The sequence below is a fragment of the Desarmillaria tabescens genome, assembly GCF_030435595.1.
Source record: "Desarmillaria tabescens strain CCBAS 213 chromosome Unknown EV420scaffold_15, whole genome shotgun sequence".
Taxonomy (NCBI): Eukaryota; Fungi; Basidiomycota; class Agaricomycetes; order Agaricales; family Physalacriaceae; genus Desarmillaria; species Desarmillaria tabescens.
Genome location: NW_026848314.1, coordinates 602367 through 627789, shown reverse-complemented (window position 1 = coordinate 627789; position 25423 = coordinate 602367). Strand labels below are relative to the sequence as shown.

Here is a 25423-nt window from a genome sequence, read left to right as displayed (position 1 = left end):
TGTCATGACCTTCCTACTGAGCGTCTTGGTGGTTACAAATGCATGAATTCATGGAAAGTGGAGGATCATATCAGGATAGTGTATGTGTCCCATTTAAACGATCTACCTTGCACCTGTTGCTCACGTACATAAAGGCATGACATAAATGAGCCGAAACTGAACCAGGATTACTATGTGGCCTACGGAACTCCAGCTTTTACACGGGAAGGACGGATGGAATTTATGCATATTGCACTTGGTGATTTGATCACCCATGACTCCCTATGTAATATACTTGACGCGTATCGAGGCATCTGGGGAGACTGGAATTCCAGCTCGGACACGGAATCTGACTCGGAAGTCGACACCGATTCTGGCGGCTGACATGAGAGTCTCGATTCCGAGGAGAACGCTGAAAGGGAGAAAGGAGCAAGATAAACACAATAACACTTATTCAAACCGATAAATCTGATAAGTAAACGATTGATGCCTTTCTCTTGACTTTAATCCTTATTGTATTCGCATTAAATTAGTTATAGGTTACCGTTTGCCATTTACCCGGTCGAGATATCATTCGCAGTAGTCGCCATATGTATCTCTATGAACCCCGACAATTACAGGTGCCAAAACACATTTGCCAAGAACCCACATACCCGAACTCAAGTAGAAAAACGGTCCTCTCCTCAAGCTTTCCACTACCCAGCAACAAGCAAGAGACTGATGGGTTGGGTAATGTCAATTTAGCGGCGTCTGCACTGTTTGGCTAAATTCTGTTCCGAAAAGGCTAATCTTCTCCTTAGCAGAATGAACTGCAGAACAGACTCGCCTCGATTTCATCAGATCACTCAGCAGAGGCTCACTCAGCAACGCATTACTCATCCTCGACTCGGAATGTGGATACGTTCTAGCCCAATACATCGTCATTATAGGCGTTAAAAGGACCGAGTTCTATCTTCAGTTAACGGTCTATGGCTTTCCCTGCCAATGCAAACATTCCTGCGCCTGGCGTTTCCTTCTTCACGCCAGAGCAGAACCCACCTGCAGGAACAGCTATTCGTCCTCAGCCAGATGGCAAGCCTATCCCGACTCTCTTCCAACCCATGACTATTCGCGGAGTGACATTTCCAAACAGAATTTTCGTGAGTTTTAACGCTTTTGTATCTTTGGTTTTCCTGACAACGTCTCCTCAGGTCTCTCCGATGTGCAAATATTCTGCCAAAGAGGGCTTTGTGACTCCGTGGCATACAGTTCATCGTGTGCAGAGGCCTTTGGCTTTTACACCGTTGAGCTAATTTTGTTACTTCCTGATCAGTTGGAGGCATCCTCACGCGCGGACCAGGTCTCACCATCATGGAAGCAACCGCTGTCGTTCCTGAAGGTCGGATTACACCAGACGACGTGGGTATCTGGTCTGATGACTACATCACCCCACTCGCCTCCATTGTCGAGTTGGCGCACTCTCAGAACCAGAAGATCGCCATACAGCTCGCTCATGGCGGAAGGAAAGCTTCGACAGTCGCGCCGTGGATTATCACAGGAGACTATGTTGCCGGCGAAGACATAGGTGGATGGCCGAATAATGTTGTCGCACCATCAGCCATCCAGTGGGCAGACGACTACCCGAAGCCCAGGGAACTGACTAACGCAGAGGTCAAGGGACTCGTGCAATCATTCAAAGATGCAGCAGTGAGGGCTGTAAAGGCGGGCTTCGACGTGATTGAGATCCACGGTGCTCACGGATATCTTTTGACCGAGTTTATAAGCCCAATGAGTAACCATCGTACGGACGAGTATAGTGGCAGCTTTGAAAATAGGATTCGGTTCCTGTCGGAGATCGTTGACGCGGTGAGAAGTGTAATTCCAGATTCGATGCGGCTTTTCTACAGGTAAGTCCTTGGTCGTATCTACTAGTCTTTTGCGAGGCTAACCCGATCCTTGCAGAATTTCTGGTAGCGAGAACTTGGAAAATATCTTCCCTGATATTCCGTCTTGGAGGTCCGAAAACACCGTTCGCTACGCCGCCATTTTGGCTCAACATGGCGTCGACTTCCTGGATGTCTCTTCAGGAGGCAACCACGCACAGCAGAAGATTGCCACAGGTCCTGCATACCAAGCACACTTCTCGCACGCCGTGAAGAAGAGTAATCCAGGATTGTTAGTCGGTACGGTGGGTCGCATCAACGACGGGCTGCTAGCGCAAGAGGTCCTGGACAAAGGTCAAGCAGATGCCGTACTAGTTGGCCGGCAGTTCTTGAAGAATCCAGGATTCGTATGGGCTTTCGCAGATGATTTGGGAATGAAGATTAGGACTGCCCATCAGATACGTTTACAAGGTAGACCTGTAACCGGCCGTCTCCCATATATGACACCCAGCTCACGATGTATTTACGTCGAGGATATTAACACATAGTCTTTCATGACAGCCTATTCATTTACAAGACCGTAACACTCCAAACGAGCAAATAGAGATTCGGACTGGAATCATTCGCTACAATTTCCTTCAAAAAGGCGTCAACCTTGACAGTACCTTCGGGAAAAACACCTCCATCCCAGAGTGCCTTCCAACTCTCGGGAGAATGACAGAACATTGGCACTGTACAAGCGCTGAAGGTCTTGGTATAACACCCTTAATGGGATTGGCCCCATGAGAACCGAAAATCATCGACCCAGGAGTAGAGGACAGCAGAGCCGCCATGATCTTCGCGAGCTCGAACTGCTTCTCCTCATCAAAGAGGTGGAAGAAAGATGCAGCATGAATGGCAGAGACATTTCCAGAAAGTTCTGCGAAGGATTGGACTTTGGAGAGCTCGGGAGCAGACGCCAAAGGCTGTTTTATCAAACCCTTCAGCTCGAATATGTCCGCAGGTATGAATCGTGCCGGAAAGCTTTCTGAGGTGCTCTTGAAGAGCTTGTGTCCAAGATCCCAGAATTCTGGTACGCGTCAAGATGAGATGAGAACCACGTTATGATTAAAGAGTCGCACCTGGGTACAGATCTGTGGCTATGGCTTGTTGGACAGGATAACCATCGACGACCGCCTTTCGGACGTCATTTCCAACTGTAGCTAGCTCAGACATCGAACACAGAAGAAAAGCAAACGACTGACAGCAGCATCCGATTTCGGCATAAATAGCCCCCTGGCGTTCCTTTCCAATCTTCAAGAGCTGTTGGTAAGACGGGTGCCTTGAGATCTTCAGCCTATGTGCGGTCAACGACTGAGGGGAGCCCAGATATGAACAGCGCACCCCAGAAAACTAAAATTGCGAATACAAGGATAAGGGAAAATCTACGGAAGTGAAGGGCTATAACACAGAAAAGTCCATGTACACATCGCCACGCACCTTGTATGCTGCCTCTTGGGTAGCTAAGATGTGGTTCTTCAACTCAACATCATCTTGTATTCCTGTTTCTGCCTCGAAGAACGCAGCTTCGCCTTCGGTCAAAGCGTAAAGAGAGGGATCTAAGGGAGGAAAAACTATTTCAGACATGATTGGGATGGTGAAAAGCAAGTTTCGTGCTTACTTGTATTATAGTAAAAAAGTTGACGTCAACCCAAGGGGTTACGAGGATGTCAAATAATTACATCCACTCGATATTTTTTTAAGGCCTGGTCGATCCGACCGACCGACCGCCGTGGAAATAATACAGTTATTTACCGGTCATTGCAACACCATGGTTCAATGAAACACTTAGCCTCTTGCTCTCCCTCCCTTCATCCTTCATCATTAATTTGTATTGCATTGCTGATGTGTATTGTATCTTCATGTTCTACAGTAATTCTTCATATGTGACATGGATAATATTCCGAGAAATTGAGGCTTCTGTTCTAAAAATATCTATTTTCTCATGAACTCAAAATCTGACCCAGAAATGTGTGTCCTCCATCTGAATGTAATCACCCACAAAGGCCTCAATAATGTTAATGACCTTCTGAAGAACCTGTATGACAAGTTTGAGACCAGGCGCCCATTATCTGAGGAGTCTAGGGCATAGATAAAAGTGTGGTTCTGCCAAGCTATTGCCTTTGATGGACAGTCTGACAGTCCAATGCGCCTATTATTGCCCCATTGCCTCCGAATTTTATTTCTCCTCTTGCTCAATTTTTTACTATGCCTGGACATGCTAAATCAAACTTGAAAAAGTGCCAGATTACTCGCAAATGCCATGACCAGCTAATGGAAAAGGCAGTCATTGCACACAAGAATGAGCTTGCCAAACTACCCGGTGCTCCTCAGAAAGATGCAAGAAAAATCTGCAAAGATTTCGAGGCTGTATATCAGAGGGAGACTGGAAAGGAGATCTCGCTTTCTTATAGCACTCGAGTGATTCCAAGTTGCTGACTAATGAGGTTTGGGTACATGGGCCGGACTGTTTCAATGACTCAAAATAGCCCAGAATACCCACGCCACAATAATGCTGTGAAAGCGGACTTGTACCCGCACCTTTGAGCATCTTTTTTTTACTGTATCTTATTGTTGCATAGTATTACACATTCTTACATTCAAACCTAGTCAAAATTCCCAACCAATTGGAACCTACAGTAAATATCCAATTTTGCTGTTTCATTGACCGGTAAATAACTGTATACCTAATGAAGGCATAACATGCGGTATTGGTAAGCACACTGCCACCCGGTTAGAAGCAGTTACCGGTACAGTTATTTACCGGTCAATGAAACAGCAAAATTGGATATTTACTGTAGGTTCCAATTGGTTGGGAATTTTGACTAGGTTTGAATGTAAGAATGTGTAATACTATGCAACAATAAGATACAGTAAAAAAAAGATGCTCAAAGGTGCGGGTACAAGTCCGCTTTCACAGCATTATTGTGGCGTGGGTATTCTGGGCTATTTTGAGTCATTGAAACAGTCCGGCCCATGTACCCAAACCTCATTAGTCAGCAACTTGGAATCACTCGAGTGCTATAAGAAAGCGAGATCTCCTTTCCAGTCTCCCTCTGATATACAGCCTCGAAATCTTTGCAGATTTTTCTTGCATCTTTCTGAGGAGCACCGGGTAGTTTGGCAAGCTCATTCTTGTGTGCAATGACTGCCTTTTCCATTAGCTGGTCATGGCATTTGCGAGTAATCTGGCACTTTTTCAAGTTTGATTTAGCATGTCCAGGCATAGTAAAAAATTGAGCAAGAGGAGAAATAAAATTCGGAGGCAATGGGGCAATAATAGGCGCATTGGACTGTCAGACTGTCCATCAAAGGCAATAGCTTGGCAGAACCACACTTTTATCTATGCCCTAGACTCCTCAGATAATGGGCGCCTGGTCTCAAACTTGTCATACAGGTTCTTCAGAAGGTCATTAACATTATTGAGGCCTTTGTGGGTGATTACATTCAGATGGAGGACACACATTTCTGGGTCAGATTTTGAGTTCATGAGAAAATAGATATTTTTAGAACAGAAGCCTCAATTTCTCGGAATATTATCCATGTCACATATGAAGAATTACTGTAGAACATGAAGATACAATACACATCAGCAATGCAATACAAATTAATGATGAAGGATGAAGGGAGGGAGAGCAAGAGGCTAAGTGTTTCATTGAACCATGGTGTTGCAATGACCGGTAAATAACTGTAGTAACCGATCTCTCCCGTCTAGACGTTGCCGGAATCCCTAAATCCGCCTCATCAGCAAGCTGGCAGGACTATTCCTTCATCATCTCTATCACTGAGAAGATGCTTAACAGAATCACACAGCCAACATCCTCAGTGAGATCTTTATTCTTCATCAATTATTGCTTCCTCATGGCACTTTTGAGCTGATTAGTGCAGAAAAAAATTGATATAGAATTTTTTTTTAAGGCCTCTCGAAGGCGACCGACCGACCGGGTGTACCGGCTTGACGGTCCGGTAACCCCTTGCGTCAACTAACGATCACCACCAGTGTCCCAGACCGATCTCGTAAGAGAAACCGGCCCGACAGCCGAACCATCCATCGTAACCTTGGCCTTTAACCACCACCACGACGAACAGAAACATAACTTAAACAAACGGTCGTAGCCTGCACCGTCTACGTTTCTCCTCACTCTGCGTGCCTTCCGATATTATTTTTGCGATTAAACTCGAATCTAGCGCAGACTCACATGCTTCATTCAATCACTGATATCTACTCTGCCCCACGCTGAAGAGCACATGCATCCAGGAATTTGCGCAGTCGAATTTCAATTTGATCATCCAGTGATGATATTAATGGAGTATACCATCGGGCGAGGTACCGGTCGAAGAAGATGATGAAGAAAGGGCCGAGAGAGAGCGCAAGTTCTCGAAGAGACATTTGGGGACTAATGCAGACAGATATGCTGAACCGGAGACCGAGCTCGATTCTGACGGCGAACCAATAGTGGAACCAGAAGTAGACTTATCGTTCTTGGGGCGACAAAGGTTGTCCGACAACCCGGAGTCGACACTGCAAACGACATTGCCTGACGATGATGACGATGTAGATCATTCACTGGCTCATATATCCTCTCGTGGCATAGGTTCGGAGGCACCGACACGCAAAGGAAAAGTCGAGCAGATCGCATGGAACGAGGAGCTTGATGAATTGTCAAGGGAAAAGGCGGTTGCTGACGCTAATCGAGACCTCAAATCTCATTTTCGTGCAAAGTCGGAACGACTGCGGAAAAGCCCATTGCACCCACCGCTCGTGAAAGAAAACAAGAAGCGTCCTATGTTAATGCTCCGGCATTGCCTCTGGCGGAAGGCATTACACCGAAGGATCCCAAAGCAGATATGGAAGATTTTCTTGATGACCCTTTAGGCTGACTACGGCCTGTTGGGAGAGAGGAAGCGCACTGGTACAGGGTTACGTGACTTCATATGGCACACCGACGAGAGCTCAAACAGCGTTCGGCTTTGAATCTAGAACTGAGTCCCACCGCTTTCCTAGCGAGCCATCCCCGTGACGCATGGCTATCTTCACAAGCTGTAGTATTCGCGAGATCTTATCTTATCGAGTGCTTAGACTCGATATGCAAGGAAATGTTCCACACTCGCTACTAGTACTACTACTATACTAGTACGCGGCAACAGACGCTCGTGGCTGTGCGCTTGACCTTCAGCTCAACTTCGCCTTCTCCTGTCGCCTATGGATATGGGTCTTGCGTCAGTGATCGTCGGCCTGACGGAGCTCGCCCAAACCATTGTCAGGTACTTCAAAGATATGCAAGATCTACCTAAACCTTCTGCCGATACCAACTATGCCCAATACCATGTTTCTGGTTTCATAGGCTTTGGCGCTGCTACAGGCTCACTGTTTCCTGTCGAAATGGTGTCCTTCACTCCTCGCGGTTGCCAGATGCTTACGTTGTGTCGCTGTCATAGGCCGGGCATCGCTACAGGCACACTGTTTGTCATTCAAACGATGGGCTTCATCATTTGCGGTTTCCTGATACCTGCGTTTCGTGGTTTTCATAGGCTTGGGCGCTGGTACAGGCACACTTTCTCTAGTCATAATGGTGTGTTTGTTTCCTCACCATTGCCCAACACCTCCGTTGTGTCGCTGTCATAGGCTCGAGCACCGCTACAGGCACGCTGTTTGTTATGCAAATGGTGGCTTGGTTGTGTGTGGTTGTTCGACACCCGCATTCGTTGGTTTCCACAGGCTAAGGCTTGGGCTCTGCTGTACAGGCGCACTGTCCGGTGAAATGGTGTGCTTCGTCTGTCATGTTCGCCTGATGCCTGCGCTACCCGGTTGTTACGTCCGCTGGTGGTCTCCTTTATGAAGGATCTCACCAGTCTGGTGGTACTCGGTGTTTCGTTCGCAGGCAGTCTCTTTTTCGAAGGAGCTTGCCTGTTTCGTTGTTCTTGGTTCCCATTTCATTGCTTTCATGAGTTAAGGCTCGAGCATCGCTGCAGTCTGTGATTCCTTTTTTCTTGGTGGATGATTCGTACGCTCCCATTGTGCCTGATATCTTCTCATTGCTACTGACCTGTAACTTTCCATACACCCCATGGTCCGTGCACCATGTCTCACTCTCCCGTTACGTATTTCTCATTTGTTCACATGTTCTTTCATCGTCATTACTGATCATGATGCACATGTCTCATGAGCCATTTCCTAATACTCCTCCATTTCGACGGCAGTGACTCTCAAAGTGCACCGGATTTTCGAGGTACACGTCAATGCTAACTGGTTCGCCGTGCTCGATCGCACTTTATGTTCTGTCTCATCCCCATCACTTTTCATTCAATTGTGTACCCTGCGAAGAGTCTCTACTCCGCGAGACGCACTCAACAGTGTGATTACAACGGTATGAGCCTTCGCAGCCACAGCGCATGGTTCGCCATGTCAGGGCTGTGGACCCGGCCGTTCCTTATTGGGACTTGGCGCCGGTAACACCACCACCACCATCGTACGCCAAAAATGACGCGTCGTCAAGCGCGTCTGCAGCCCAAGAACCGAATAATTTTGACTTCGACCAGGTTCATTCTCGAAATCCAATACACGAAGTTGGCTTTCTTCCGACCGAAAACGCCATCTACTTTTATATTTAGCCGACATCAATCAGCCTTGATCCTACATGGAACGCTTATTTATAGACAGGCAGATTGGGGTTTCGGCGGAAAGTGGAACCTGCGTTCATGATATTTACATAGATATAGAACCCCGCGTTAGAATTTTACTTGTCGGGAGTTGAGAATAACAAGCCAGGAACTAATGTGAGGGTACTTTGGGATACTAGGACCGACAGCGCTGTGAAGAATCAGCCACAGCGTCAGACGTTCGAGAGTGGAATCTGCTACAGTAATACAATACAGGGCATACATAGTCCTTCCTAATATACAGAATCTAGATGAGATAATCGTACAGATTGCGGGGTTTCCATCAATGATTTGAGTGATAAAAGAAAGACTCCAAGTTAAAGCTATCAGAAGAATCAGCGCAACGTCGACCAACAAAGCCGCGGGTAGGCTACTCACTCAGAGTTTACTTCTGTTGACCATATGTCGGGGAAGTATGGTTGAGGAGCCTGTGTATAACCAATAGGATCCTGCGCATAAGTGACCAGCGGATCATACTCTGTCGATGGTACGTATGCTGTAGATTCTGATGTTGACGATGCGTATGATATTGGTGGTTCCGTCTCCAACGTGAGCTGAGACGCCCATGGATCAGGGGATATAAACTCTTGCGGCGGTGGCTGAAGTTGTACCGGATAGGAAAACGGGGTCTGCATAGGGATCTCGGGCGGAGGGACCTCTCGAGGACGCTTTTTGTGTATTGTCGGCTGCGCAAAACTTGCGGACTGGGGGACGACATTGGGCATTTCGGAAGAAGCCAACTCCGAACATATGTCCCTAGTTTGTTGCGTCTCAACGTGAAATTTATCGCGAAATCACATAGCTACTCACCAGAAAGCTACCCGCAGAAGGGAGTCTACATATAAATTAGATACATATATCCTTTTTCAGCGATGAGATGTGCTTACCTGTTTTCAATGCTCCTTCATCATCTCCATACTCACGAACACGTTCTGCATTTCTCTGCTTATGAGTGGATCACTGCCAGGACTATGTCCACTCCAAACAATCAGCAGAAGCGTCAGAGTAACCGAATTCACGAAAGCCTGTGTCACAATCAGTACAAGGTTCATTCCAAAATACTCGTCAGACGTACCACTACATTGAACTGACTGGATGTATCCTCTCCGTTTCTGCACATTGACCGCATCCAAACACGACATTCGCCGCTTCCACGCAGGTCGCAACTGAAGGGTATAGAGTCGAAGTGATTTTGCTGTCAAAGGTCCGCGGTATGTAGGGTCTGTGCAGCAATATTCGGGTGTATTGATAAGTTATGTATAAAAATCCAGACTGGTTGAAGAAGAGCTGCTCCTTCCGGCTGGGATCCCATCGTACTGGAAGGAAACTGTTGAGCTGGATCATCCACACGGAACGGAGGAAAGTACATACGGTGGCCGGGGATAGATTGCACCCACCGATCTAGGACTGAGTCGAGGTTGGATACAATTTCTGTTTCAGGAGGGCGGCGCTGGCCACCAATGACCATGAGCGGTTTCCTAGTATAATACTAATGTATTCTAAGTCTCACAAACAACTTGATACAACAAGAAATGCACGCACAATGATATCCTTGACGTAGCTCATGATATTCACTAATTTTAGCAGATACACGAAAAAGGAGATCTCGCTGGGTTGCTCGGGTGGTTGAGTAAAATTCTGCGAAGAATCCGGATGGCTCCAAAACGCGTCATCACATTCGAGTGGAAAGTCGAGGTCGAAACTGCGGGTAGGCGTTTCATAACAGACACAGAGGAAAAGATTGGTGCTTACTCTTCGTAGTGAAGGGTTACTGCGTGTCCATGAAGGCACGCTAGTGATACATCGAGGAACATGAGGACCCTACGCATCGATTAATGGGATCCGGGACAGAAGTGAGAAATGATATACCAAAATGCGCGCTTCCACAGTTCATCTCTGGCATTTGGAGGGTTACTGCGATGCATATGCGCCCCGACATCCTGGGCCAAGCGTAACGCCAAGCCCACTTGTGTCCAAACTGACTCCCAGAGGCCTACTGACTCCAGGTACAATGATGATAGCTAAGATGTGGGTTAGCCATTGCTTCGTTCTAGTAAAATGACAGCAGACGCACACAGTGTATCTGAAGCTCGTAAAGGGTTGTGGTGCTTCGATCTTGCAATGATGACCGAAACGGCGTTATCTGTTCAAACCACTGCCAGCCCGCCTCCCCGTTGCATCCGTAAAAGACTCGTGGATCATCCGAGTTTCGAGCGCCAAGAGCACATACTAGAAGCAGGGTCCCCGCGAACATATAATCGCTCCGATGTAAGCCGGTGCTCATGTCATTCTCGAATGTGGGCCGATGCAAAAGGGGCAGGTAGCAGTTGTGATAGGTAAAATAGAGATCTATCAGGGACAGCATGAGATCTTCCTCAGGGAAGAGATAATCGGGTAGGGAGTCGTCTATTCTTAGAGAATAGTACTGTCGTGTTCAATTGAATGAGGGTATTACATAGTTTACGAAATGCACTCACTGATTGGGCATCCCAAAATTGTTCTCGTCGTTTCATGAATAAGGCTTGATTCATCGGATCTACCTTTTCCTTGCCGAGGTATTGAGCCCTCTTTTGCATGATCAAGGGAATGTAAGGGATGCCGCTGTGTACCGGAATTTAGCGGGGAAGTGCAATTGTCATCGCAAGGCAAATCCCACCTAGATTTTCCAAAGAAGCGTTGTTCTGGGGACACTGAGAGAAGCCTACTCATGTCCTTGCTGAGAGCTGACACGCTTTGGTCATACTCTGTCCGTCCAACTTTGGAACTGGACGGTTCCTCGTCAGTGGAACCTTCGGTTAGCTCGGTGTCGATGTCGACATCGGGTAAAAACTGCGCAACAAGGTGAACACAATGCTCTAGAGACAGAAAGAACGACTTGCTTGTTGGAACAGCAACTCCAGTTTTCTGAGCCGTCTTTCAAGTCGCTGCACATAGCTAGTACAGTATGTCATCTCCTTGTGTAACGGCGAAAATCATTAGGCAAAGATGCGTACCCCTTCGCCGATCCCATACTCTGACGTAGGTTATGTTATACAAAAATCAGGGACATAAATCCGAGTACGTTACATTCAAGGCTTCGACATGTGTGCATGTGTAATTGAAGCTGATGCAATTCGTGCATCGTTTTCCGGGCATCTGCTCGCTGTCACCTGTAAACCATGTATTGAGATATGTTTTCAAGGAATACCAAAGTGCCGCGTACAGCGAACTGCAAGACAGGCCATCATTTTATCAGCCGGCAGTTCAAGACATCAATGAGAAGCTACCTTTCTTTCGTTTACACATATCGCATGCCCGTGGCATGCGGCGCTTCTTGACAGTAGCAGCAGCCCCCGAACTTGAAGACTCGCCCTTGCGCATCATTGTGGTCGAAGATGAAGTAAGGTCCGGGGGTGAGAACAAGGCAGGAGATCCAACTCGTCCTGCCAAAACCCAATTATCACGAAAAGGTATGAATCACAACAATCATCCACATGGATTCCAGGGCCAGAACTTCGATCAAATCTATCTTTCAGGCTTTCCATCTCGTCGAAAGGCGCTGGGCACCGGAAACTGACGTTGTGAAGGCTACGAGGCAAGTAAAGGACTTGGAAGAAATGCAAAAGGCCTTCATGGTCTAATTAGACATATTTCGAGCTTCCTTCGGTTCGCCAACCGTGGGCGAAGGCACAGTACAAATAAGAAGCGGCATGGTCGTGCCGAGCCTAAAAGATGCGATCGAGGTGATATCGGTTACTTCACAATAAACCGGTTGTCATTTGCCGCACGTAGGCTGTGTGAGCAACGTACAGTCTGTTCGATTCTCGCCTTGTGTCAATGGTGAGAACCTGAGAATTTTGTTAAACATAGAACCAGAGTCCGAGGTGCTGTAGTACCATATGAGTAAATATTCTTCCGACGATAGTTCTATGCCGCCAACACATCAGGCCGTCTGACGCACGTTAGAGGACTACCACGGATCTTATCGCCTTACACCCGAAGTAAGAGGACCCATCCACAAAATTTCTTCGACCAAGTATCAGCATCCTATGTTTACGGAGACTGCCCATTCTATTTTTGGCAATCTATACAGCGTACGCTTGCAAAAAATCCTTGATCAAGTTGCTTCCCAGGGCACAGAACAACCATGGGAACCTACGCTGGTGCGACCACAAGGACTAATATAATCAAGACAAACATTGCCGAACGCAATGTCGACTTTACCGTGGAACAGTGAAGCTTGATGTATTGATGCCCCACGAAACAAACGATAGATGGTGAAGTCAGCCCTTGCATAACACCTCAACTGCGATCAGACAGGATCAGATGAGACTAGCAGACGGAACATATAAGGACCGTACATGACTAGTTTATTCTTCTGGTCCCAAACTGGTCGAGAACCTACAAAATCGGCGTCTGAACGAGGCGCCATATGTGGAGATCTGTTTCATGCAAAGATGCATCAGCAAACGAAGCACGACGAATTATTAATACTTAGATAGGCCAGAATCGATGAACCCCGTCATATTTCTCCGAGGTGATCCCATTATGGAAATCGCTCAAGCATAGCGCTAAGCGATATGCTTCAAGGTAGCCATAGTTGTAGTCTAACGCGTTCATAAAATCGCAAAACTGGACTGCAACCTCCCTGTGATATTGAGGAACCGGAACACAGAAATTCAACCTTATACCTCTAGACATAGTAAGGTGGGCATGGATATCTCCAAGGCGTCATTGAAATCAAGCCAGGAAGTCCAATAACAACTCGCAACTGTCTGATGAAACAGGATGGACTTCTTGCACGTAGCCGTAGACCTCTAGATTCGATACAGTTCCATCCCCTACATGAGGCAGATCGAGAAGAAAGTACCAGTATGGTCTGGACGAAGAAAGATCATATTCAAAAGCGAAACGACCTCGTACAAGTACGGCCAACAAGGCAGACGAACGGGGACCTCATTCTCCGATTAGTTTCATGGTTCAACGGAGGTATCAAATAAGGCGGGACGTGCAGATGCATGTCATTCATGCTACGGTCCAGGGGGTCGACATTGTTGCCGAACGCCCTAAGCGCCGGCCTCAAGTTGCAGGAAGACATTGAGGCCGTGTGGGTCTTCCTTGAAATCACCTTGCTTTTTCTTATAGATCAGAAGCTATGCCGCGAGGATCTTCTAGTAAACCCTTTAGCACTTATTCAACACCCTAAAACCGAAACATCAGGATACAGTGACAATGATCTGAGAGGTCAAAAGATACACACAGACAGATACATTGGTAGTGGACTCGGGCGTTGAATTTTACAAATTTGTTGGGGACATCGTCACAGCCCTTCAATCCGATAGGGCGTTAAAAACAAATGGCGGCAAAAAGATGAAGCAAGACTATCGCTTGTCACTTTCTTATCGAGGTCTTTGAAGCATGAATTCGAATAAGATGTCCATTAGGCACCAACTTGTACATCGACATCACGCAACGTCCTCCGATGCCTTCGCACAACCTTCTTCGCATCGTAGTCACCATTCCCCTCCTTGATGTGCAAAAACAAATGCCGCAGTCCGGTATACGAGCATAGATAATCAAACACCGCGGACTCAGCATCCCATGTCGTAAGCGCAAATTTCTCCTTTACGAAAATCTCCTCCCGCCTCAACGACTGCCAGAATTCACCCGGGACAAAGTCCATGTTGAGGGAGAGTGACTGAAGGTGACGGAGGTGCGGAACGAGCGAGGACACTTCCGCAGCACTGAGGGAGAGATTGCCGGAGAGAGATAGAGCGGTGAGGCACATCGATTGGGAACCGCGGAACAGAATGAGGACGGAAGGGGAGAATGGATCGAATCGGTCATCGGGATGGAGTGAGTGATGTACGGAGAGTGTAGTGAGGCCGGTGCTCGTGCTGATGAGGGTGCTCGCGTATTCGAGACATCCATAACCGGAGGAAACTGAGATCGGTGAGACCAGTAAGATGAAGATTGGGGGCGGACTTTCTCTGTTTGCCATCCGAGGCTGGAGATGGACAACGAGGTGATATGACTGAGACTGCGCCAGAGAGCCGTATTAGTAAATATTCTCTTGTCAGAGGCTGAGCAACTTGAAGCACTATTAGCTAGGTCGAGAAACGCGGTGGACTGACTCACGAAATGCCCCTCAATGATATCATATACGGTATAGCAGCGACGAGAAGGTTTCCCCCACTCCCTCTCCTTACGCAGGCCAAGTAGCTTTCTCGGGAGTTTGAGCGAGACGAGATGGATATGCTGAACATATTTCGCCAATCCCTTCCCTGAGCAAAGGTTTCGAAGAAACTTTGAAACATGGCGTCTGTTGCGAGTATCAATGAGCAGGCTCTCGAAGACTAGTGGGGTGGCGATCGATTCCAGGCGCAGGCACGTTGATCGGAGTGCTTTTCGCGTGGGAGTGCTGGACTACCCATAGACCTTAGATACGGAAGAAATTCTAGAATGAAAAGCAGCGCACCTCGAATACGACAAGCTCAAGCAGCTCAGCAGGGAGGGATAGCAGCAAGGAGGACATGGGAGAGGAAATGAGAATTGGGGATCGCTTTTTACTCAGGTCTATACGTTCCCAATTTATCTATCGCCGCCACTGACAGCTTTCCTTCGGGAACCTCGGACGATAGTATTCAAATCACCATGACACGGCTCACAGGATCATTCGTGTTGAGGCATAATTGATACGCGATGGAGCCAGCCGACCCTGTGAGGTTTGGTTGGAATCATGGGATACGTCATATTCGTCGTATTGAATACCCTTGGCGACTAGCATACTGGAGCCAAATTTCCCAGTAGCAGGGGCTCGTGACGCGTCTATTTCCTTTAAGACGCGTCGTTGTCGGTATGTTGTCGTTCTTCCAATCACGCAATCCCTCATTGGTCCTTATCAATCTGGTCACGAGATGGGCCCAGTTCAGTCGACCACTGCCTCCTCGGGCTTCTGACGACTCGGTATTTAGTCAGTATTCGACTTTTCTTAAAGAAAGTCACATTACCTAGTCATTAAGGCGCAGTGGACATATTTCTAATGCACAGTGCATACTGCGCAGCCCCATGTATTGCTACTTGACGTCCTCGGTCTTATCAATAATCGATCCAGTACTAGTCCAGGGGGGCACATCCTGCCTTCCCTGGATGATATTTGATTATTCAACATACACGCAAAACAACAATAGGGCCAAATCCTCACCAGAATCAGAAAGTACGCTTCAAACTCTTGCATGCAGTCATTGGGGAGACCATGATATCTGCGCCGGGTTTCTTCTCTATTGGGCCCTTTTGTGACTCTGTATGGGGCCCATACCGCAGCCATCACCAGAAAGGTGGATCAAAACCAAATAGGGCTGCACCAAGGAAGCAATTTGACATCTCCATTGGACTGCAGCAGCAGAGTTCAGGATCCCAGGAGCAAGTTTCAAGGAGCGTGTCAAATTGTCCTGGTAAGAAGGAAAGTGCCTAGTCATTTCTTGGAAGTAGCAGTAGAAAGTTCTCTCCCCGTTCGTGGGATCTCACACGCCGGCTCTGCCAAAGCTAGAGGAAACAGATAATGTCGTCCGAGTGTTCGAGTCCAGAAGGCGCCAACGTTTGGGATGAGTATTTGGTTTTAGCGATTCGTTATATGTAATTTGGCGTTCCCGAGTACTGATGCGGAGCTAACGTTAAATGCATGCGTGGTATCTCCGGTGGTTAAGCGAAGTCAAAGATGAAATACAACAATAACAGGACGGGGTGCCCACTGCCCAAGTCGAGTTCATTTTCTGTTCCTTGGCCCTTGTTGATTCATCGCTTGCAATAAGCATTACGGTCGCTGTTGACTCGGCCGCTTGAGCAATGGTCCTCGGATATTCTACCATGGCTTCAAGTCGGACAATTATGTTAGGCCCGAGTCCAAGTCCTTATTAATAAAGACGCGTACCTTGTCTGCGAAGTCCTTGCTCAGCGCTTAGCTTTGACTTAATCCTTCATTCCCAAGAGTCCTCTGTACCTGCATACAATTAGCATATAATGCAGCACCATTCCTGCGAAAGAGATGGCTCTTGAAAGCGTGAAACTTCCGGGCTGGTGGAACAATAACATTAGGAGAGTACAGTAAGTACCGAGTTGCACTCACGGCTAAAAGAAAGCACCAATTCAGCGCCTGCCTACTGGTTCTTGAGTCTTGACAGCATCTGAAAAAATTCCGCTGGTTAGAGTATCCTGCACGCCAGCTATTGCTACGCGAAAACAGTCGTAAGTAGAACGTTGTTGCTCGTTGCTGAGGTCCGTTCGGGGACACCCGGACTCCGACTTATTGCGGGTCCCAATCACGTGGTCGTTTTCTCTCCTCCTTCCGTTCTCTCAAGTGCATTGCCCGAGCGGTTGAACCACCTGGTAGGGGCACCTCCCATTCTTCGATGAGTCCCCAAATACATTTATCACTTCTAGGTAAAAACGGAATGGCCACTCTTTTTCCTCAAGAGCTAATCGACACAATTATCGATAACTTGGCGGATGATCATGCTGCGCTCAAATGCATGTCTCTTACCAGTCGGGCTTTCTACCCTCGAACACGTATCCACTTGTTCAGAAAAGTCGAACTGGACGGAGACAAGCATGCTGAGAGATTTGTCGCACTATGTCGCGACTTTCCGCATATCCCCCCCTTGGTTGTGTCCCTCTCTGCTTCTTCCTGTTGGTCCAAATCAGAGGACCAGTTGACGCCGTTCCCAATTTTGCCTTCTTTAAGGAATATAACAGTTCAAGAATTCTGGGAGGATGGTATCAAAGCGCCATTGACGCTATCACATAACCAATCCTATATCTCAGCCACGTTCTTGTGGGTAGAAGGGTTCCCCAAAATTCTGGAAATGATTGGAGGATCTCCAGAGCTTCAGCACTTGGCGCTTTTATCCGTTACCACAAATCCAGAAAATCTCCCCGCTCAATACGCAGACTTCCAGAAATACATCCTCTTCGAAGGGCATTCTTTGCGTCCCGAAAGCTTCGCCATCGAATTCCCCTTTGAAGAATTATATGATATTCTGCTATCTCCACAGAGTGTTATCTCTTTCGAACGCCTTCGCGATTTTGCGATATCTATCATGAATGAAGACGACTTGGATTTCGCTGTCACGGTCGTCAAAGCGACAGTCAACACGTTGCAAAATTTGAGGATCCAGATCAACTGGAGTAAGCCTTTGCAAATTCTCCTTCCCATTTTGTATAACAATCAATCCAGACAGGAAGGTTCCCATTTGGCCGTATGGCTTTATGCTATCGCACATCCATACCATTGATATAATCGCATTCTGTCCTGGTCTAGCGCACAAAGGTTCCCAAGATGACCTAGACTGCTGGATGATGGACTGCCTCACTACGAAAACCAACCTACTAGAGAAAGCTACAATTCGCTTTTCGACTCCAAATTTGGGCATGGAACCTCCCAGCCTCTCAGACTGGGATAATGTCCTAACGGGAGAGCTTATGCCATCGTTTCGCCTGCTCAATGTTCAAGTGATTCATGGGCACGATGTCCTCGATCCCTCTGTGGAGGGAATATTTAGGACGAAGGTTGAAGCCCAATTTCCCGTCTTACAAAGTCATGGTCGACTGAACATCGAGTTCAAGGTTGATTGTGGACTCTCTTTGTTAGACATGCTCGCTGTGAATCCGTATTAGAGATGCCACGAGACATGCTGACGTGTCCTTCCTTGGCCTTTCCTTCTTCCTCTCATGTCTACATACTGCTTTTCCCTTCCCTCTCTTAATTTCTCTTCCCTACGCAACACTTTGGGCATCAATGCTCAAATGATGTCAAGTTCATGTTCTCAATGCGGACGATGACACGTCGATCAAGGCACTGACTCACGTTCATGAGGGGTGGCTCTCAACGACGACTGAGCTACACTGAACGAGGGATCGTTAGGATTGGTCTAGGTCGCGGTGTCGTTTTTCCAGTCCATTATACCTCTTTAATGCTTACAGTTTGCAGTTGAATTCCTTATATATTCCTATTCCCATCTTCACACCTAATCATCTATCCCTATTGTACACACTGGACGCGAGGACAAGACTGCGACGGCCGTAACCACCTTGAACCGCGCTGGGGATCGAGATGATGACAGATTGACGACCTGTTCATCCATGCTGAGGCCGGCAGCGTAATCTCCTATATGAAGTTGCGCTAATCCCGGGTGGAGCGGTTGCGCAACGTTGAGGTCTAGCTATGGACTTTCTTTTGCCAACAGACCATTCCCTTATCTTTCCTTCTTCGTTTACATTCTCGGATGTCATAGTGGGGCCCTTGGCGATGCAAGAGTACGCGTGCGGCCATCCCCTAACTGTACAAGTCAAGCCGTACCTCGGGGATGTATACTTCGCTTTTTGCCCACCATCTTCGAGCCTTGAGTACTGAGTTCAGAGCACCCTTACGACGCACAGTGAGCTTTCATCATCATTCTGTTCATTGACTACACCTATTTAGATATCAACTATCTTATTTCTTCATCTTGGACTCACAGCTACACGACCCCTGCTGGCCGATGACTCGCACAACCCAGTCTACGTCAAGACAGCTTGTATATTACCACACCGGTGCATATATACCAACTTGGATGGCAAAGATAGTTAAGATACCTACAATTGACGGATAGATGGCCTTTCTCTTTTTATATCACAACAGGATAGCAGTCAATTTGAATATAGAAGAAAATCCGCGGAACAGTTAAGTCGTAAAGTATCCAGGCGAAATTTTAAGGAAAAGTATGCGTCGAGCCGAAAGCCTGGGCTGCCCGAGTCACAGACACGTGATTATGTGACAACGCGTAACGCCCCAGCTGCAGTGACGCCTCGGCCTCAGCCGCTCCTACCCTCATCTAAAGTTACGATTGTTGAAATACCGGATCCTTCTGGGCCACCTACCTAGATATATGGTATGGACTGATAATTTCAAGAGCACTCGCAATGCTGCTCTATCCTATATTCGAAAGGAATCCTTGGACATCTACAACCGCCTCCACTCAATTGACGAAGATATAACTTTTGTCAACCAAGTCCGACTTGCCTACAAAGATTCTGCCAATTCTCCGTACGATGATGGTCTCATCGAGCAGGCAACGTTGAACCAACATGACATGCAGCGAATTTACGATGCGGCGCATGGTACACGGACCCCAGCACTGTACGTTCCTATTACATTTGTTTTTTTTTTGCCCCTCATCGAAAGCAATATTTAGTCAACATCCATCCCCGCCTACTTCAAGTCCACCGATGGCCATTTTTCAAACTGGAGCTTCAACTTGAGACGTCCAAACTTGCACCTACTGGCGTTAGTGGAGGAGCAGAAAGGGTGCGTGGCCTTCAGATGCAATGTTTTGGGAGCTTATCATTGCGCAGGATGATCCTTGTCGATTCTACAAGAGCAGGAAAGAAAATTCCCGATGCACTGTCCAAGACGGTTCCCATCTGGTGCGCAGTTGTCAACCGAGCTATGCGAATCCGGCATCCGGAAATCACTACCGACTGGGATACGAATCTTTACACCCCACCTTCAACCGTCAGTAGTCAAGAGCACGACCAGATTGTCCCATTGCTAGATGGTTGGGCAGAGGCGCTTGCTGTATGCTTTACCGTCTCAAAAACATTGGATTGGCCTGACTGAAACTGGACAGAAATCATCTTATGCTCTCCCCCAGCTCCAATATCCGCTCCGCCCAATGTGGATCACACCTTCAACCTCATCATTCCCTCAAATTGGCTCAGATGCCGGTTTCTACCCTATCATATGCGTATCCGCGTCGAAGCAGGTTGAAGACGGCCTAGAGCGCCGGTCAAGCGGGTTCTCATACATCCAAGGGTCTGGTGACGACCATGAAGCCTGGGGGATGGTGCGTTTCTGTTCATTCCGCCGCCTCCCGCTGGTTCTGATGAAAAGTAGGGTTTGGTCCCGGACATCTTCTGGAGCCATAAAGCAGAACTATTATTATCCAGCCAAACAGAGCTCCAAAGTCTCGTTACCTCCATAGTTGCAGCATCACCTACTCAAATGGGGGAACCTCCGACGATCCTTACAAAGGTTGGTTCTCGTCTTGCGATATGCCAAAACTCGGGATTGCCTAGCCCTTCCCTCGGAGACGATTTCGTGTATCTCGTTCTTAGCGAGGATGATATCCATATCGGGGGCGGCCTGCAAGTCAAGCGGATCAAAACTTTACCAGGCAAGAAAGGGCAGAATCAGTTCTTGAGCACCGTGCTTCCTCAGGCCATGTCGTTCGTTCAGTCCGCGTTGGCCGAGGGGCGTTCGGTCTGTGTATCTTGTGACACAGGCAAGGATGTCAGCGTGGGTGTAGTCGTCACAGCGCTGCAAATGTTCTTCGATGACAATGGGCATTTTGCTATAACAAGGGGTCCGCGAAAAGGTGAGATTGAATGACCTTCATGTATATTGTCTGTACTGACTGAGGCATCCTACCAGTTGACAAACACTCTATTCGTACACGACTAGAGTGGATTATTTCCGAACGACCTCAAGCGAATCCATCCCGGAGTACTCTAAAGAGGGTCAACGAGTTCCTCCTTTCGCCAGAGGTTACAGGTAGGCATCTCACCCTCTCAGAGACGGTCTAACAATGGCCGTGGAATAATCTTGTGCAATGACACTCAATCTGGGCTTCCTGTCCACGCTGAGAAAGATGACCCGGGAAAATGACCAGCGCCGTCCTGAAACGAAATGAAGTACGGTAGAACTACTTTGTGCGCGTGCAATATTTGTAGACAATGCATTCCCCTGGCATTTGCGTTCAATTGCGTTGCAAAGTGTTTGATTTACATAACATTCCAAACTGGTCATTTGAAACACAATCATACAAGGGTATTGAGGATAAACGAGAGACCCCAGATAAAACGACCTAGACTCTAGAGCTACCACGATAGTCTCGCGCCTCGACGATCGGTATCAGCATTAATACGCAAAATATTTGATGTGTTCGTTGACGCCGTCTTCTTCAATCAGAGAAGGCAAGATACGTTCCACCAGGGCTTGCTGTTCTGGGTCAGGAATGAGTTCGTGAAGAATCTCTGAAGCAACCGCGAAACCAGGGACTGAATGCGCTAACAGGCTTCGTGTGTTGCCCAGACCTGCACGGACTGCCCATAGGTAGGTTAGAAGACGTATGTCATCGCCGTAAGGACCGTTAATGAAGGTATCGAGAGCAGTAAGAATTGTCCTGGCTCTGGGCGTGATGTCCTCGAGGGTGGATACATTCAGCTGGTGGACATGTTCCGAAAATTCGTAGAAAATATCTGGTAGCGTGTTGTCGTTATGATGATGATAAGTGAACAGTACAAAGGCGTTCGGAGCTGGGCATACTTGTTGTTAGCATCGAATCTCTTGGATACTGGCACTGGAATTTATGTACCATATCTCAATGCTGGCCTGTGAAGTTCAGATGCCAGATCGGAGAGTAGATTTGATAACTTGTCTAGTTTATTGCAGAGTATTTCCACCAGACCTAGAGTATCCAATCGGTAAAACAGCAAACCGCCCTGGAAAATAAATTTACCTCGACAGAAACGATTCGCAACCTCATACCGAAGTTGCTCATCCAGTTCACGCTCTCTCGCCTCGACCTTGGCTGCTAGTTTACTAATCTCTCTGGCCTTTCACCTTGTCTCTGGCTTCTTTCACCTTGTTTCTGGCTTCTAGATCCCTGAATCTGGATACCAGCTGATCGATTTGGCGCTTGGAGCTGGTCTTCCATAGCATGTACTGTGCCGTAGAACCTGGGTGATACAGACGAGACCAATAGTATTTTGACCTCAGGCGAAGTCGTAGGGCGTGAAGGGGAGTAAGGTATGGTCTTGATGTCACCATAATGGCATTACTGCTTCAATATCGACGTGGGCGAGATAAACGGTGGTGGTGGTGGTAGAGGAGCTCTGTCTTGGATTCATGACTCCGAGTCGGTCCAGGATTGCTTGGGAAATCTTTAGTTAACTAATTATTTATAGCAATTTCGAAAAATGATGGGATTCCTGAAAAGAATCAAAAAGTTTTGGCCCCTGTTAAAACACCTCCGAGCCCGCACTCAGAGGGTTATGATGATTGACGTCGTAGGTTGTCTCAGATGGTGTGGGTGAGATCGGGCAGGATCGGGCAGGTATCAGTCGCGTCAAAACCTTTTTTTCTTTTTTGAGAATCTCATCCTTTTTCGAAATAGCAATAAATAATTTACTTCCCTACGCTGACATAGATGGAGGGGAATAAAAATGGCTGTTGGTTTTATTCTGCATTTATATTGGATAAAGATGTGGAATACCGACAGCCGAATAGAACGAGGTTCTGTACTCCAATCTTGAATACTACACTAGAACAAAAGAAAATGGAAGGATATACGAGGACTGTGGTAAAAACAAGCTAGAGCTCACAACACAGCTGACGAGAAGTACTTGACATTTCGATTGACACCGTATCCGCCGACGTCAACAAGTAAGGGTAAAATGTCTCGTATCTGGGCTTGTTGTTCCGGGTCATCGACAAGATTTTGAAGGGTTTCATATGCCAAGTTGAGGCCTGGGACCGGGTGTGCTGAAGAACTCTCTTCGGTGCCAAAACTAGCGCGGACTGCCCAAAAGTGGGTGAGAAGTTTAATATCACGACCATGAGGACCATCGACAAGAAGACTGAGAGCATTCAAGGCCGTTCCAGAGCTCGGTATGATGCAACTGAGGGTGGCGACATTCCTTCGATGAAATTCTAGAGGAAACAGATGGAAGACCTCCGGCAGGTTGTCGTCGTCGTAATGAAGATAGTAGCTGAGAAACACGAAAGCATTAGGAGCTGTGCACCCTATCAGCATTTAGTCTCTCTCAGCTATTGAAATTTGCGTACGATATCTCAAGGCTTCGTTTTCTAGCCTAGATGACAAATCATGGAGCATGGCATTTAGATTGACGATTTTCTTCTGCAGAATGTCGGTCAGACCTAGTGACATTCGATGAGCCAATTGTCGAACAGCCCTATAGGAAATATGGTCTTACCTCGACAGAAGCGGTCCACAGTCTCATATCGAAGTTGATCCTCGAAATTCCGCTCGCAGTCCTCCTTATATCTTTCCAAAGAACCAACGCGTGAGCCCAAGGCATCAATTTGTCGCTGTAGTCTCTCTTCCATGGCGCTGAACGTTTTGCTTTGCGCATTGGCCTCCTGTTTCAACTCGCAGGACATAGTAGGATACAAAAGTTGTAGGCGTGCCTTGATCCTTTCGTGATCAGACTTAGCGTGCTGGAGGCAGATAACGGAGTCGTATTCGAGAACGTGCTTGTAGAGCCTAGATAAAGCTGAGAGTACAAGGGTAACCTTCGAGGTAGGAAGACGTCGAGGGAGGTGGGCAGCAGTCTTGATGTCGCCTGGATGGCGGTAATTCAAGATATACTGAGAACGGCAAGACAAAAAGAAAATGATGGGTGGTGGTGGTGGTGGTGATTTAGAGAGAGAATTCAAGTCGTTGCGCCCCTAAGAGTTTCTTGATTTAAATAAATAAATAATTTATTTCCTTCCTCCAGTACTTATATCTCCCAGATTGCTGGTGATCAAGGGGGGGTTGGAAATAAAATCCCGGACAGGGGTAGGGGGGAGGGGGGGAGGGGTAGCAACCTTAAACACGAAACCTTACCTACCATATATAGGCATTTTGGGGGGTCTGATGAGTGACATTGGCATGAAATAATAGCATCTACATCTAAAATGAAGATATTTAGCATCACACATACATTTGTAGTCTGTTTTTCACCTTATAAAAGTTACGATGTGTCACCACCCAAGTCCCTGAGAGATTCACATGGTCGAAATGATTATGAGAGCATTACAAATCATACCTATTATGGATATATTACTACCCTATATGGCAGGAGGTAGTGTTGCCACGGCTCGGGTCCGAGTCGCCGAGTCGTCGCGCGGAGTCGAAGTCGGACTGAGCCGAGTCACCAAAATGACTCCGGGCCCTAAATGGCTTGACTCGGCTGCGACTCGACTTTGATGGCTTGAAGTCGGCCCGAGTCAATGACTCCATCCAGTTTTGGAAGAGTTGTCTTTATCTTGACCTAGTGGACTCAGATAGTCATTTATGTGCATATGACATTGATTTGAAGTTATTAAATCTGTTTCAGAGGAACAGTGACTTGGAACCCTCCCTTTGTGTTGAATTACTAACTAGCGGCAGATGGGTGTTTGCATTAGGTAACGTGGGAAAATAATTCTTAAATCGCCGTATTTTTGCCGCCCTACTTTCTCACGCCAACAAGCTGCGGTCTTTGCAACCTGTATGCACCAAGCGGCCCTAGAAAATGGTGACCATTACACACATTTACATTTATACTGACCCTTGAAACTATCTTTGCACATAAATTATCTGTTACTGAAGTTTACTTTTTGTGCCTTCCTATTTCGGTAGGAGATCAATGATTCGGCAAATCCCAATAGCTTGAAGCCGAGTCGAGCCGAAGTCAAGGATTTCATTTGACTTCGGAGTCGTCCCGGAGCCGAGTCATCCGAAGTCAAGCCGAGTTGAGTCGAGTTGAGCCGTGGCAACACTAGCAGGAGGGGGAGGGAGGGGGGGGTCCCCTCGGCCTTAAACATGAAAATGTAGGTCATGTCGGGGATTTTATTTCCAACCCCCCTTGCTGGTGATAGCTAGTAACTAAAATCTGTTGTACTTGGTTTGCTCTCCGATGATGCTGAGATAGACGAGGGGATAAATATAACAGCCTGTTGGTTTTATTCTGCATTTGTATTGGATAAAGATACGGAATACCGACGATCGACATGAGATAGAACAAGCTTCTGCGCCCCATCGACCTCTCTCGCTGAGAACATTGAACTGCTGAGAACTCTTGGCCGGCACGACTTCAACGAG

The 25423-nt window shown here is 47.3% G+C and overlaps 11 protein-coding genes across 11 annotated transcripts; 5 read left to right on the top strand and 6 right to left on the bottom strand.

Moving 5' to 3' along the window:
* Positions 1-947: 947 nt before the first annotated feature.
* Positions 948-2417, top strand: EV420DRAFT_1308073 (uncharacterized protein; the record flags this gene model as incomplete). The annotated part of the gene is made up of 4 exons (XM_060468517.1): positions 948-1118; positions 1170-1233; positions 1292-1865; positions 1921-2417. 4 exons carry the CDS (start codon positions 948-950, stop codon positions 2387-2389), a joined length of 1278 nt encoding a protein of 425 aa, XP_060331531.1. The 3' UTR covers positions 2390-2417.
* Positions 2384-3496, bottom strand: EV420DRAFT_1539444 (uncharacterized protein). Its single transcript, XM_060473051.1, has 6 exons — positions 3321-3496; positions 3225-3265; positions 3086-3177; positions 2963-3037; positions 2605-2910; positions 2384-2572 (listed from the first exon to the last, which is right to left on the bottom strand). The coding sequence occupies exons 1-6, from the start codon at positions 3465-3467 to the stop codon at positions 2412-2414; spliced, it is 822 nt and encodes a 273-aa protein (XP_060331530.1). The 5' UTR covers positions 3468-3496; the 3' UTR covers positions 2384-2411.
* Positions 3497-4085: 589 nt separating this feature from the next.
* Positions 4086-4374, top strand: EV420DRAFT_1539440 (uncharacterized protein; the record flags this gene model as incomplete). Its single annotated transcript, XM_060473050.1, has 1 exon — positions 4086-4374. The coding sequence occupies one exon, from the start codon at positions 4089-4091 to the stop codon at positions 4317-4319; it is 231 nt and encodes a 76-aa protein (XP_060331529.1). The 3' UTR covers positions 4320-4374.
* A 447-nt stretch (positions 4375-4821) lies between these two features.
* EV420DRAFT_1539437 (uncharacterized protein) lies at positions 4822-5110 on the bottom strand (the record flags this gene model as incomplete). Its single annotated transcript, XM_060473049.1, has 1 exon — positions 4822-5110. The coding sequence occupies one exon, from the start codon at positions 5105-5107 to the stop codon at positions 4877-4879; it is 231 nt and encodes a 76-aa protein (XP_060331528.1). The 3' UTR covers positions 4822-4876.
* Positions 5111-6903: 1793 nt separating this feature from the next.
* EV420DRAFT_1539428 (uncharacterized protein) lies at positions 6904-7793 on the top strand (the record flags this gene model as incomplete). Its single annotated transcript, XM_060473048.1, has 1 exon — positions 6904-7793. A coding segment is annotated over exon 1 (417 nt), but the record flags the coding sequence as incomplete, so codon positions are not given.
* Positions 7794-8678: 885 nt separating this feature from the next.
* EV420DRAFT_1539419 (fungal-specific transcription factor domain-containing protein) lies at positions 8679-12186 on the bottom strand. Its single transcript, XM_060473047.1, has 15 exons — positions 11807-12186; positions 11607-11689; positions 11420-11494; positions 11197-11369; positions 11018-11141; positions 10615-10965; positions 10410-10561; positions 10293-10361; positions 10083-10242; positions 9912-10029; positions 9681-9856; positions 9629-9652; positions 9468-9565; positions 8919-9296; positions 8679-8863 (listed from the first exon to the last, which is right to left on the bottom strand). The coding sequence occupies exons 1-15, from the start codon at positions 11901-11903 to the stop codon at positions 8824-8826; spliced, it is 2118 nt and encodes a 705-aa protein (XP_060331526.1). The 5' UTR covers positions 11904-12186; the 3' UTR covers positions 8679-8823.
* Positions 12187-13989: 1803 nt separating this feature from the next.
* Positions 13990-15360, bottom strand: EV420DRAFT_314280 (uncharacterized protein). Its single transcript, XM_060481673.1, has 2 exons — positions 14998-15360; positions 13990-14945 (listed from the first exon to the last, which is right to left on the bottom strand). The coding sequence occupies exons 1-2, from the start codon at positions 15052-15054 to the stop codon at positions 14166-14168; spliced, it is 837 nt and encodes a 278-aa protein (XP_060331525.1). The 5' UTR covers positions 15055-15360; the 3' UTR covers positions 13990-14165.
* Positions 15361-16914: 1554 nt separating this feature from the next.
* Positions 16915-18465, top strand: EV420DRAFT_314212 (uncharacterized protein). Its single transcript, XM_060481672.1, has 2 exons — positions 16915-17702; positions 17752-18465. The coding sequence occupies exons 1-2, from the start codon at positions 16928-16930 to the stop codon at positions 18189-18191; spliced, it is 1215 nt and encodes a 404-aa protein (XP_060331524.1). The 5' UTR covers positions 16915-16927; the 3' UTR covers positions 18192-18465.
* Positions 18466-19373: 908 nt separating this feature from the next.
* On the top strand, positions 19374-21433 carry EV420DRAFT_1539392 (initiator tRNA phosphoribosyl transferase). The gene is given in 8 exon segments (XM_060473046.1): positions 19374-19564; positions 19584-19599; positions 19652-19692; positions 19748-19860; positions 19908-20130; positions 20183-20398; positions 20449-20929; positions 20986-21433. 8 exon segments carry the CDS (start codon positions 19442-19444, stop codon positions 21135-21137), a joined length of 1365 nt encoding a protein of 454 aa, XP_060331523.1. The 5' UTR covers positions 19374-19441; the 3' UTR covers positions 21138-21433.
* On the bottom strand, positions 21220-22493 carry EV420DRAFT_1539390 (uncharacterized protein). The gene is made up of 5 exons (XM_060473045.1): positions 22177-22493; positions 22073-22139; positions 21929-22021; positions 21349-21869; positions 21220-21258 (listed from the first exon to the last, which is right to left on the bottom strand). The coding sequence occupies exons 1-4, from the start codon at positions 22273-22275 to the stop codon at positions 21472-21474; spliced, it is 657 nt and encodes a 218-aa protein (XP_060331522.1). The 5' UTR covers positions 22276-22493; the 3' UTR covers positions 21220-21258; positions 21349-21471.
* Positions 22494-22748: 255 nt separating this feature from the next.
* Positions 22749-23985, bottom strand: EV420DRAFT_1539388 (uncharacterized protein). The gene is made up of 3 exons (XM_060473044.1): positions 23550-23985; positions 23401-23493; positions 22749-23349 (listed from the first exon to the last, which is right to left on the bottom strand). The coding sequence occupies exons 1-3, from the start codon at positions 23734-23736 to the stop codon at positions 22934-22936; spliced, it is 696 nt and encodes a 231-aa protein (XP_060331521.1). The 5' UTR covers positions 23737-23985; the 3' UTR covers positions 22749-22933.
* Between the last annotated feature and the right edge of the window lie 1438 nt (positions 23986-25423).